The sequence below is a fragment of the Callospermophilus lateralis genome, chromosome 8 (genome assembly GCF_048772815.1).
Source record: "Callospermophilus lateralis isolate mCalLat2 chromosome 8, mCalLat2.hap1, whole genome shotgun sequence".
In the NCBI taxonomy this organism is placed as follows: domain Eukaryota; kingdom Metazoa; phylum Chordata; class Mammalia; order Rodentia; family Sciuridae; genus Callospermophilus; species Callospermophilus lateralis.
Window position 1 is genome coordinate 11,383,806 of NC_135312.1, and position 12,477 is coordinate 11,396,282.

Below are 12,477 nucleotides of genomic sequence, written 5' to 3' on the forward strand. Positions count from 1 at the left end.
TCCTGGGAATAACTTCCATGTGCCGACAGCCCTCAATGTGCACAAGGGAAGGACTGCTGCGGACTTCAACCTCCTATAAGGCCCACCATGGAGAAGACACCTACTGAGATCCCCAGGCTCAGAAGGTTTTGTGAGCTGCTCAAGGACTCACAGCTAATCAACTACAAGCCTAGATCCGAAGCCAGACAACCTGGCTTAGAGGACATTCTCTTAATCACTTCTCCTCCCAGTTCTCCATTAACAGTGTGGGGAAGGGTCATTCGATCTCCTTGGATATAAAGATAGAAAATAAAGTTCACCAAGTGAACCAAGAGGTATTAGCAGCAGATCTGGGATAAGATGCTAAAAATGTGTGTGAGAACTGGGAAGAGGGATGCGGAGGGAGAAGTGCCCCCCTCAAATAAGAAGTTCAAGCACGAAAACAAAAATATATGAAAAGTTGGAAATACTACTTCAAACTAGTTGCCTTTACTAGATGTCAAAGATGAGTTGTTAGTCGAGAGATGAAAGCACACAAAAATTTTCGGAATTCTTTTCTTTTACACTAATAAACAGGTTTGGTAGGAGATACTGAGTTGATCTTTCTCTTGACCTTAAAGAACAAACATTAATTAGATGTTTTGTGGTATTTACAACCTTTATAAAAAACAAAGCTCTCAAATTTTCAAGTTTCTCTTCCTGAAAATATCATAGCATTTTCCAAAAAATGATAGATACGATATTATATATTAGAATAGACAATGTAAACTAAAAGGAGACCAATAGAGTTAAAATTAATATTTATAATAAGAATATTAAATGAGAGCTTGCTTATATAAAATAAAAGTCTTAGAGATACCAGAGTAAATTCATGCTATTATGCAAGACATTTTAGCCTAGAATAAACAGCAGCCTAACTCTGCTTTGTTCTAAATTTCACTTGGCCTTAGAAGTTAAGGAGACCAATGAATGGATAAAGAAAATGTGGTACATATACACAATGGCATATTACTCGGCCATAAAGAATAATGACATTATGGTATTTGCTGGTAAATGGATGGAACTGGAGACTATTATGCTAAGCTAAATAAGCCAGTCCCCAAATATCAAAGGACAAATGTTTCTCTGATATGTGGAAGATAATCCAAAATAAAGTGGTAGTGGGAGAAGGGAGATTAAAAAAAGAAGAAAGAGAAATTTTTAAAAAAGGGAGAGGGAATTTTATCACAATATAGGAAAGAACAGTAGAGGATGAAGGGGATGGAGGAGGGGGGAAGAAGGGATAGGAAACAGGAAGAACAGTGAAATGATTCTAGCCAAACTTTCTTATGTGTATGCATGGATGTGGTATGATGGGTCCCAGCATTAGGTGTATACACAGGACACTCATTAAAAACAAAACAAACAACAACTTCCCCCCAAAACTGTAAATGGATTTTAGAGAGATTGGTGGAGTGCAGGGAGGGGAGTGAGGAAGGGGGGAAGTGCTGGAAACGGAATTGGAGCGGGCTATGTTCCATGCTTTTGAGATTATGTCAGGGTGTATCCTGGTGATGTATATAACTAAAAATAATTTTTAAAAAGTCCGGCCAGGTACAGGCTGAGTGTGCTGGCCTTGTCCTGCATGAACACAGGCCTGGGCAGACTGTCCCTGCCCCTACCTCTGCTATGCCCTCACACTTCCACCTCATGGCTTATCTCTCACTTCAAAGTATGTAAGAACTGATTTCACCTTTAATTTTCTTACAAGCAGAAGAAACTTTGCTCTCCCCTCACTTCCACCCCCAGACAAAATCTTAGACAAACCCAGTACATAAAATGCAGCTGGAAGGATGTGGCAGAGTCTCGTGTGACCCCCCATCTCCTGGCTCACCCTTCAGTCCATTGGATTCAAGTAGGCCTCTACCAGACCCTCTGCCTCCCTAGAAAAGCAGCAGGAACTAGTATAGTGCCCGAGGCTCTCAAAGGCCATCATACCACTGTGACATCTGTGCTCTTGCCAACCCTCCCTTGCTCACTTCACTAAATCCCGCCATAATAGAGAACTCCCTAAAACTGCAGCAAGTGGCACTCCAGCAGGAGCCCATGTAAAGAGATGCTTCTGAAACTCACTCTACCCTTAGTCACCCTCTACCACACTGATGAACTGTCAGAGAGAAAAGAACATCGGCCACACCAAGTGGGTCCTGCTTCCCACTGCCTACCTTCCCCATACCTCAGTATTAGCCTGCACTGACAGAGCAGACCAACAAAGCTCCAGATAGCCACTGTTCACAGAAAACATGATTCCAAAAAAAACAACTAAATCATTACAAGCTTTATGTTACTGTAAAAGTATGAAAACAGGTTTCACTATAGCTAAGCTGGATTATTTCTTACTCCTTTCTTCTAGCAAGAAAACATGCAATTAATTATTCAGACTCAGCAATTCTAGCAGCACCTAGAAAAAAAAGAGAGCTCTAGTGTCCTCTCTTATGAGCCCTGAGGGGCTGAGACAGGCTAGGGATAAGGTGTGGGAAGTTTCCGATGCTGTTACTAAGCTCACCCTCACCATGACACTTTTTATGATCGAAAAGCAAATCATCTGTCACTTATATCTTACATATGGGGGCTTCTAAGGGAGTGAAACCTTAAAAAGGCTGAAATTAAGTGATTCATCATGTTGAGTGGAAAAAATACTGCTTCTAGTGAAAAAAAAATGAAGACATTATAAGAGTATAGAAGTGGAGAAAGTTATTTGGATAAACTACTTATGATAGTTTAGTACGTAGCAAAGTTAAGATTTTGACAAAATTATTATACTATCACTGGTTGTAACATAACAATTTAACTTTTTAATGTCTCCTCCTATAAGGGAATTCCTACTTCCCCAATATACTTAATTACTTATCATGTCATTTCCAATATTTTAGAAACTCAACTGAAGATCTTCACATTTTTTTCATAATTAATACTTTGACATAAGTTTCAAAATGATGTCTGGAAATGAAAAATAAAAATGTACCTTTTCCAATTCTCTTGGTATTCGCATACAAGTGTACACTCTTTCTCTTCTTTCTGTATACTTGGCCTCGTTATGTTCGAGGAAGTACCCTCTTGTTAGTTCAGCACTGAGGAACCTCAACAATGAAAGCTCTACAGAAAAAAAAAAAAACAATGACACAAAACAAAAAGAACAGTGTTTATCAAGGAACATACAGGCTAGCTGGGGCCACAGTAATACATACATAAAACAAAAAGAGAACCAATTTATAATTCTGTTCCTAGAACCATCTACACACAGTGAGCAGCAACTAGTGTTGAGAATGCTGTGTGTGGTGTGAACTGGAAACGCCATAGCCCATGGAAAGGACTGCTTCCTGAGAGCCAGGAGACTCTGAAAAGAGTTTCAAGAGCCTGGTCCTGGGTCTTAAGGGGGATACAGGACCTGGACTGATGGACAGATGGCAGAGGAAAAGAGCAGCTACCAAGAGTCTATCAGGTGAACATGTAGAGAGTCCACGGGAACCAGGCTTCCTGGCAGGCACTGCCAGAGACCAAGAGGCACATGGTGTGAACCCCAGAACACTGCACACGCCGTCGCAGTCGCAGATCCGCCTCAGAGATCCTGCACAAGCAGCCAACCATGGCATTTCCTGTGTGAGGGCTTACAACAGGATGGTCACAGCAGCTGAACCAAGCCACTGGCATTCAGACCGGGGACACCTCCCTCTCCCAGAGTCTTCCTATCTACCCAGCTTTCTGTTCCTCAGAAGCAAATCCAGCCAACAGCCCCTAATCTCAGATGAGGAAAGCAAGGCCAAAACAGGTTGAAGTCTCTCCCCCAACTACAACTGGAGGCTCAATATGGGGGTCCTAGGGGTATGCCTGGCCCTGACTCTACCCAGAGTTACCCTTCCCCGACAGCCCACCACCTCAGCAGCACTTCTTCCCACTCCTACTCTGCAGGAGACCAAACTCCTTTCCAGAACTCAGGATACCAAAATGTTTCAAACTGCTCTCTGGCTGTTCTTGTGCTCTCTTGCTACTAAATGGAGTAATGAAGTTTCCTCCCAAAATGACAGAGGAAGGTTGGTTTCATTTATGTGTATTTGCTTAGGAGCTGCATCTTGCACTGAGTACCAAAAGCTAGGCTGCACGCACGGGGAAAGCGTTGATAGTCAAAAACACCCTTAGAAGAGGACTGAGCTGTGCCTGAACAGGGGGTCTGAAACAGCTCACTCCTCTGGAACTGGAAGAGATCCCTACTTCTACCAGCATCGTGTTAAGTGGCTTGTTTTATGTCCTCTGTAAGTATACACACACACACCCTTTAAACCCTACATTCGTAATCTGTTTGAAGAGTTAGTGGCACCATATTTAAAGATGATCTTATGAACACAAAAAGTAGAATTAATCAAAATGTCCAACCATTAGAACTGCTTCATAAATAACAATGTTATCAGTTTTTTTAAAAAAGAGAATTGGAAATCCAATGGCAAAAGAAGAGAACACCAGATTCTTAGAAGAGACCCCCGACTGGGACAACTGTTCTGAGACTGGGGAGGAGCTTCTGGTGCCCAGTCAGCCAGCCCTGGAAGATACCCAGCCTCTACTCTGTTTGTGGGTCACAGTGATGGTACCAGCAGGTACCTGAACCACAGCTCCTGACAGAAGAGGTGCCATGGTGCAGTCACAGCCAGGAGGGCTCTAGGTGCTGCATACAGACACACATAAGTACAAGGACAGAAGCTGGGCAGCCTCAGGGTCTGAGACAGAGGTACGGGCACTCACACAATAATTTTAAATTTAAAAAAGCAAATTAAGTAAAAAGGCTTAGATAGCTACCTAGTTTATTTGGAAAATGATCTTCCACAATGGTGTCTCCCTTGGTGCATGCAGAGGCCAGCTTTTACCATAATCCATTCTGTTATGACCCACAAGAAAAGCATGGAGTCAGCAACGAGAAGAAGGAGCTCCAGACCGGCCCCCTCAATTTTACAGAAGAGAAAACTTATGTTCAGGCAGCTCTGTGACACCTGCTTCCTGCCTGCCTTCCACAGAGATCACTGAGGGACTGACCATATCTGTATGGATGCATATGAAAACCGCAAAGCCTGCCACAATGTCTTGAACCACTTACTGTTCATTTTACAAGTTCCACAGTGTTCACTACTTCTGGCTTGGCCGTTATCTAATGTTTACTGATGCTATTTCTGCAGTCCTGTTTCTATGGTTGAACAATAAACAGTTTCTGTAAGAAACAAAAGTGTTTTAACTACATTATAAATACCTAACAATAGTTGGAGTTCATCTCCAGAAATAAGAATTTTTATTAAAACTAATTTTGCACCACAACAGAGAATGTTAAAACATCAAATGATAAAAACATAGTTTGACCCCCCCATAACTATGAAACAGGTTCTAGAGTTAAGCCCATTTTGCAGATGAAGAAACCAAGGCAGAGAGAAGCTAAAGAAGTCTCTACAAAGTCTATCCCTAAGCACGTGCCCTTCGTCACTATTTTATGCTGCCTGTCACTGTCAGGTGCTGTGAATAGGAGCCTGTGTTCTTTCTGGAAAACTAGACACCCCCTTTCCCTGTGCTGCCACAGCACCTGGGCTGACTTCTGTGACACCGCACTGCTAACCATTCAGCTGCCTTACAAGACCATGAATTTCTTGAGAGCAATAACATGTACCGCTATATTCCTAATGTCCAGCCTTGAGCGAGCTCTGACAGAAGGGGTTATCTCTGAGCACAATAAATGCTCGGCTGATGGGATGGAGAACAGTTCTAGAAGATAGGATAACATAACTCTAAGAAATAAACAAAACAAAACAACCCCAAGCCTCCAGGTATCAAATGTCTCAAGAGCTTTCCCTTATCTCCTCTCACCAACTCTTGGAGAAGAGGCCCTGTTTAAAGGATCCAGACACTTCACGTGGAGGCACAGAACAACTTACAAAGGCCTTGCATCCAGTACTTCAAGTAATTTTCACAACGATTAAGGGGGCTACAGGGAGCAATTAACGGCATTCACATTTTACAAATGAAGAAACAGAGAAAGTTGAGAAACTTGGTCAAAGTCACTGAAAAGTTAAGGGCAAAACTGGACCAGAACCTAGATCTGGACCATGCTGTCTCCCCTACATCCTAATCATCATCCATCTATCCAGCAAAAATTGAGAGAACATAACCTAGTCCCGACTGGGTTTTGATTCCTGTGGAAGGAAGAGGACGGCACTGCCTGGCACCCAGTTATCAGGCTGACCCATCCCTCTGCTCTCCCTCACCCTTGCAGAGGCTGTATTCTGCAGTATGTTACCACCGTTGGCACACCTGCCACTTTGTTTTGCTTTGTTAAACATTGTTCTCTAGCATTCTGCACGCCTGTCTCAAATATCTGCCCTGTGATTTGGGGTATCACTTCCTGATCATTATTAAGGAGAGCTATTATTCTTCGCCTGTGGGTACCACCCTTCAAGAACTCTGCCAGAGGAGTACACCTCAACTTTTCCTGTGCCTGGTGGCATTTCATTCTTTCTTAGTAAAGGAGTCGTTCTCATTTGTTACGCCATACATCTACTTTCCATTTTAAGAGCATTCTTTTCCAAAATAAAAGAATCCAAATATTTATTTTCTGAACTTTTTACTGTCAAAAAAAATTGTTCATTTATCCAGATCTTATGAAGAAAAAACAACATTCAAAAAACTCTATTAAAAATAGGGATAGCTGGGCGCAGTGGTGAGGCTGAGGCAGGAGGATCCTGAGGTCAAAGCCAGTCTCAGCAACAGCGAGACCTTCAGAAATTCAGTGAGACCCTGTCTCTAAATAAAATATAAAACAGGGCTAGGAATGCGGCTCAGTGGTTGAGGGCCTGTAAGTTCAATCCCTGGTACCAAAAAAAAGGCGGGGGGGATTTTAGTATTTAATTATAACGTAAGTGCTTCTACATTAGAGCTAAGGCTTGTCAATTGTGAATATTTAACATAAGAAAAGTAATATCAATCATAAATGCCAATCAATTCCTCCAGCACATTTTTAATCAATTCTCAGCTTTCCCCATAGAACTCCTCTATAATTCAGTTAAACTGAAAACAAATATAGTGTAAATTTCTTCTTCCTCACCCTTAAAAGAATTATTATGCTTAATTATTTTCCAAGACAGCTTAGAAATAGCAACCTAGATAAAATAAATATTAAAAGCAATGAGTAATCATAAATATATTTATATATTCAGTAATATGTCTAAATATATCATTCTTAAAATAGCATTGCACAGTGAAAAAGTAAGTTGGAAAGTAATACTAGTTAACTGTTAAGCAAATATCCAGTTTTTTTAGCTGAAATATTTTATAGACTCTATTATGGTTACATTAAATAGTAAATGTAAATTTATTACATAAATGCAGAGGCACACCCTATGAAAGGCAAACTAAAACTCAGACTTTGGGGAATTAATACAATATCAATTCTGTCCTCTGAATTCAAATATAAGCAAAGGAAAGATTTTTCATATTATACTCAAGTTACTATGCTCCTCAAAAAAAAAACACGTTTATAGTCTTATTTCAGAAAGTAAAGAACAGGAAGAATATTCATGAATTTAGAGATGGAAAACAGGTACAAAATTAAAAAATAACTTTTCCAAGGACACAGATTACAAAGTAAAGGATTAAAAAAATGGGAATGGTATACCAATAATATGATTGTTAATGGTTTAAAACATATTTGCCACATTCAACCACAAATGAGCTACTAGGACTGAATTTTGAAGGATAAACTAAGTTAAAGTTAAAAAATTTAAAAAAGATAATGAACTGATCAGAGACAAAAGAGAATAACTTTTCACTGTCTGTTTGGCTTACACATACTAATTAGTAAATCAAGTGAGAAGTTTAAAAGCAGAACAATAGGTTGTCAGAGAAAAGGAGCTAATTTTACTTATCTGTAGCAGGGTTGTAGTAATTTCTCAGCCATTTTCTAATTATTTTAATTTTCCTTTGTAAGTAAGAAATTATCTGCCTTTAAGTCACAATTTCAGAGTTAGTGGCCTTTGGTCATCCATTAGGATGAGTTGGGACCACAGGGATGATCATATAAATATTCAATGGAGGGTAAAGACTGGTTAAATGAAAACATATTTCAACAGGAAGAACTTACATTTTTCAATTACACAAGTAACAAGACATGAGGAATACCAACAGTTAAAACCTTTTTTCCACTGGAAATCTTCTGTGAGGATTCCTAATAAGGAGGTCCATTGGCTTTTCTGAGTTTCAATCTTTCCTCCTGCCTCTGCCCAACCTCTTACAGAGATAAAGCAAGAGGTCCAATGATGGGTAAAGCAAAGAAGAGAACCAAGGACAGAAAACAGGTCTGAGCTGCAGAAACAATAGTCACCATGGAAAAAGAAATAGCACGGGCCCCCTGGTACTGTTCTCATTAGAAACAGCACTCACTGTTCACCCAAACCCAATTCAGCCTTTTTGTTTACAAGGCAGACTGATCCCTACGAACACAACAGTTGCCTAAGGAGGCTACTGCTTCAGCCTCACTGGCAGGTGTCACACTTATCTTACACTGAACCTTCTGTTAGGTCTCCACGGTGACTACGCCAACTTAGATAATGTAGGTACTATTTAGTAGTGACACTATGAAACAGAGCCAAATGGATTAGGCAAGCCATCTAAGCAAGCACTGGCTACAAAGCAATTCAATGACTGAACCAAGCCAAGAACACAGATTGCCTAACTCTCAGTCCCAAGGTGACTTGTTGGATGCCAATACCCAAAGGTGAATATGGCTACCCTTCTCCCTCCCAGAACTTCTGTGGATGAATCAAAGGGAGGACAAGGACAAATCCATGATGATATGTAGTACTCATTATCTGTTTTTATGTTAAAGAGCAAAATGGAAAAATACAGCATATTTAAGAATAGGAAAAAAAGAAAACCAAAGAAGTGAGAATGCAGTTCTGGATGACCATCATCCCCAGAGTTCAAGGTGTGATCACTTTTAGGAAAGCTCAGTGGGTATCCTATTGTAAGGTGTAAGTACTAGCATCACAGACAAGCTTTAACCTACTGCCAAGTGGTATCACAGTCAAAACGGAAGTTTTGAGAACTAAGTGAGAGAAGAGTTTGAAAAGAAACAATAAGAAAACCACACCTTATGTAGATAAATGCAGTTGGTATACACATAAATGTGTATATCCTATTGTAAGGTGTAAGTACTAGCATCACAGACAAGCTTTAACCTACTGCCAAGTGGTATCACAGTCAAAACGGAAGTTTTGAGAACTAAGTGAGAGAAGAGTTTGAAAAGAAACAATAAGAAAACCACACCTTATGTAGATAAATGCAGTTGGTATACACATAAATGTGTATATTTATTTTTCTAAACATATAAATCAAGACAATCAGGAACAAAACCAAAAACAAAAAAATGAAGCTTAAATTCTACATTTTGATTTATTTTACTCAGCTGGAGAGTATGGATAAGCACGTAAATCATACATTCGCTTGGGGAATCCTAGGCTGTAAGGACTGATGAACAAATGTCTTATAATCAAAGCCCCAAATTCCCTAGAAGAAATGATAAAGGGGAGTTTGGAACTAAGTGATGTTTAGGCCAACAAGACACTAAGATATGACTTTCGAAAAGGAAAAACGAAGGCTGACCCAACTTGCAGAGGGGCAACAGCACACTCATGGAGGACTTACTAGGAAGAATAGACTAGTGGTAACACCTTCAGTGTGACTGCCAACCTAGGAAGATTCCTTTGACTCAGGGAGAAACACTTTATGTCCAACACTAGGTGGTGCCACTCAAAGGCCCTCTGGCCAGGAAAACAGTGTTCTAAATTCTGGAAAGGAAGGGAAGATTACAGAGCAGAGAAGGGGCTGTGCTGGCGGAGCAGGGCGAACAAGGAAGAACGGCTAACTGAATTCTAATCTAGGGGAATCTTTCACTAATGCAGCATCAGAGTTACATGCAGACATGAGCTGCAACAGGAGCAGACGCCAGGGGACAGAGGAAGGAGATCATGCCAAGGCCCACTACAACACTAGTGGCTGGGGCCTCCAGCTGACATGTTCTTGGGAACATGCTCACCTAACTCCTAATCCCTAAGGCTAGTGTGACCTAACAAAAAGGAGTGATCACTGTCATCTCTCCTCATATGATGGAATTGGGGAAACAAGGAGGACCATCCCAACAGCTAAAGCTCTAGTGAAGACTCTAACCATAGGTTAAAACCCAGTCAAACATCTTCAGTACACCAAGCTCAGGGAACCATGCTGGTGAAGAATGGGTGGAGTATGGGATGAAGGGTATGGAAATCCAGGTATCCAGACCCATCCCAGGTTTCCAATTCCATCTCAGAAAGCCAGGGAAGGAGAATTATGTGCAATTCTATCAGCCCAAGGTCTGTGCTCATCAAAGGCTCTTAATAACTTCATTTTATCTTCATGCAAACAACAAACCAGCTTTTAAAATGTTGGCTTTCTTGAACTCAAAATATTTTAAAGAAACTAAAGTGAAACTGGTCAGATTTATTTCAATTTGCAGAGTGCTTTCAAAAGTGAAGTCTAAGCAAACAGGGAGCTGAGAGATTTAATGCTTTGTTTTATTTATATCCTACCAATTCATAGACTCTAGCAAGCAAGTTTTTAACTGACAACTAAACCAAATGAAGAATTGTTGAGAAATTTCAAGTGGTTAACTAAAAAAGACCAAACAAGGCGCAGTCTGTGTTTAAGTTCTCAAAGATATGAACCTATTTAAAAATGTGTCCAGTTCAGAGAATTAGCAAATCAATTAGGATCTCATCTGATCAGCCTCTTGGTCTTTTAAGTACTCCTGTAATTTCAACACCCAAGAACAATCAATGATGCATCAGCTTTATAACTTAAACACTTATGTGTGTGAACTGCAAGAAATAACAGCTAACCCAGCCTCTATTCAGCTGTGTCAGTCTAGAATCAAATTTTTAATTGGAAGAAATTTAATAGAGTCATGTTTCAGCTTGCGGTTCAAGACTTGGAATTATGTAAGAATTAAAACACTCTAATTACTCTATATTCCATGAAACAAATCTCTCTAGATCTTTTCTTTTAAGCTTACTATCCAACTGCAATATAAATACAAATGCAATTTAAAAAAAAAAACCTAAAACGCACAGAAATTGTAATATGATAACATGCTTAAATGCGGTTATTGAAAATCGGGTTCAGAAGTGATGCAGATCTTCTCACGTGGCAAAATATATACATATATATATATTTTTTGGGGGGGGGGGCCCAAGTTTTCAGTTCAGGAAAAGTTCACGTGAAACATTTTGAGGAGTGCTAAATATTTCTGTTCTGGGAAAAATAATAAACTACTGAACTTCATGGTCATTGCCACCCTGCTAGCTGCGTGTGTGAAAAATCTATTTGGAGGGCAAGTTAACAGGTTTCTACGGCTCAAGTTCCTTTAAAATACGGAACAAAAAAGTCACCTTGGGTGAACAACTAGGAAAGCCCTGCGCTTCCCATTCCGGGCTCCTGGGGCGGCGATGCCCGCCGGCCTCCGGCTGGCCAGACTGAGGGCGGGCAGCGCTCCCGCGGGGCACACCTGCCGGGCGCCGCCGCGGGGCCTCGGCCGCGCGCAGCCCGCCCGAGAGCTGTCAGCGGCCCCAGCAGCCTGGGACGCGGCCGCTCCGCGCGCCCACGGCCCGGCGGCCCCGGAGCAGCGACGCCCGGGAGGAGCGGGCCGCAGACCCCGCCGCCCGCGCCTCTCGCCCCGCCGAGGCCTACGCGCCCGCCCGCCGGCTCACCTGCGCGGCCGCGGCGCTTCTCCCGCCTCCGGTCGCTCTCGTAGAAGCCCAGCGTCTCCGTGTGCTGAGGCGCTGGAGGAGGCCCGTGGCTGCCGCTCCCGCCCGGCTGCTCCGCTTCGCCTCGGCCGTCCCGCTCCTGGCCGTCCGCGCCGCCACCGCCACCTTCTCCCGGGGCGGCCGCGTCGCCGACGCCCGCCATGTTCCGAGCACAACAAACTGTCCCCACCGCCTCCCTCCAGCCGCCGGCCCGGCCTCCGCCTCCGGCCGGCCCCCTCCCCGACTCGCCCCGCCCCTCGCCGGAGCCCGGGCCGCCGCCGCCGCCGCCGCCATCCGTAGCCCGCCGGCCGGCGCGCGCCATTGGCGTCAGCGGCGCGTGCGAGGCCGCTGCAGCCGCCGCTGCTGCCACGGCCGCCGCCATCTTCTTCCTGCTTTCGCCGTGGCGAGCGGCGGTTTCCCTGGTCGCGGCGGGCTCGGCCGGCCGGGACGCTGGGCTGGGCTCCATGCAGTCGGGCCCCGCAGCCGGGGAGAGCGGGCGCCTCCGGGATTCGGGCCCGGGACCCGGCGGGAGCGGGGCGGGCGCGGTGACGGCGGCGTGCGGTGGGTCGGCTGCGGAGCCCGGGGGCCGTGGCCGCGGCGCCAGCTGCCCGCCGTCTGCGGGGTGGCCGGCCGCCCGCCCGGGGCCCTTTTTGCAGGC

The 12,477-nt window shown here is 43.4% G+C and overlaps 1 protein-coding gene across 1 annotated transcript in view; it reads right to left on the reverse strand.

The window, feature by feature from the left end:
• Tapt1 (transmembrane anterior posterior transformation 1) overlaps positions 1–12,036 on the reverse strand; it is a 54,544-nt gene extending 42,508 nt beyond the window's left edge. The window contains exons 1-2 of the mRNA XM_076864468.2: positions 11,784–12,036; positions 2,984–3,114 (exon numbers count right to left, since the gene is read on the reverse strand). Of these exons, the coding sequence (XP_076720583.1) occupies positions 2,984–3,114; positions 11,784–11,982 (330 nt within the window). The 5' untranslated portion in view covers positions 11,983–12,036. The remainder of the gene's footprint in view (positions 1–2,983; positions 3,115–11,783) is intronic.
• Between the last annotated feature and the right edge of the window lie 441 nt (positions 12,037–12,477).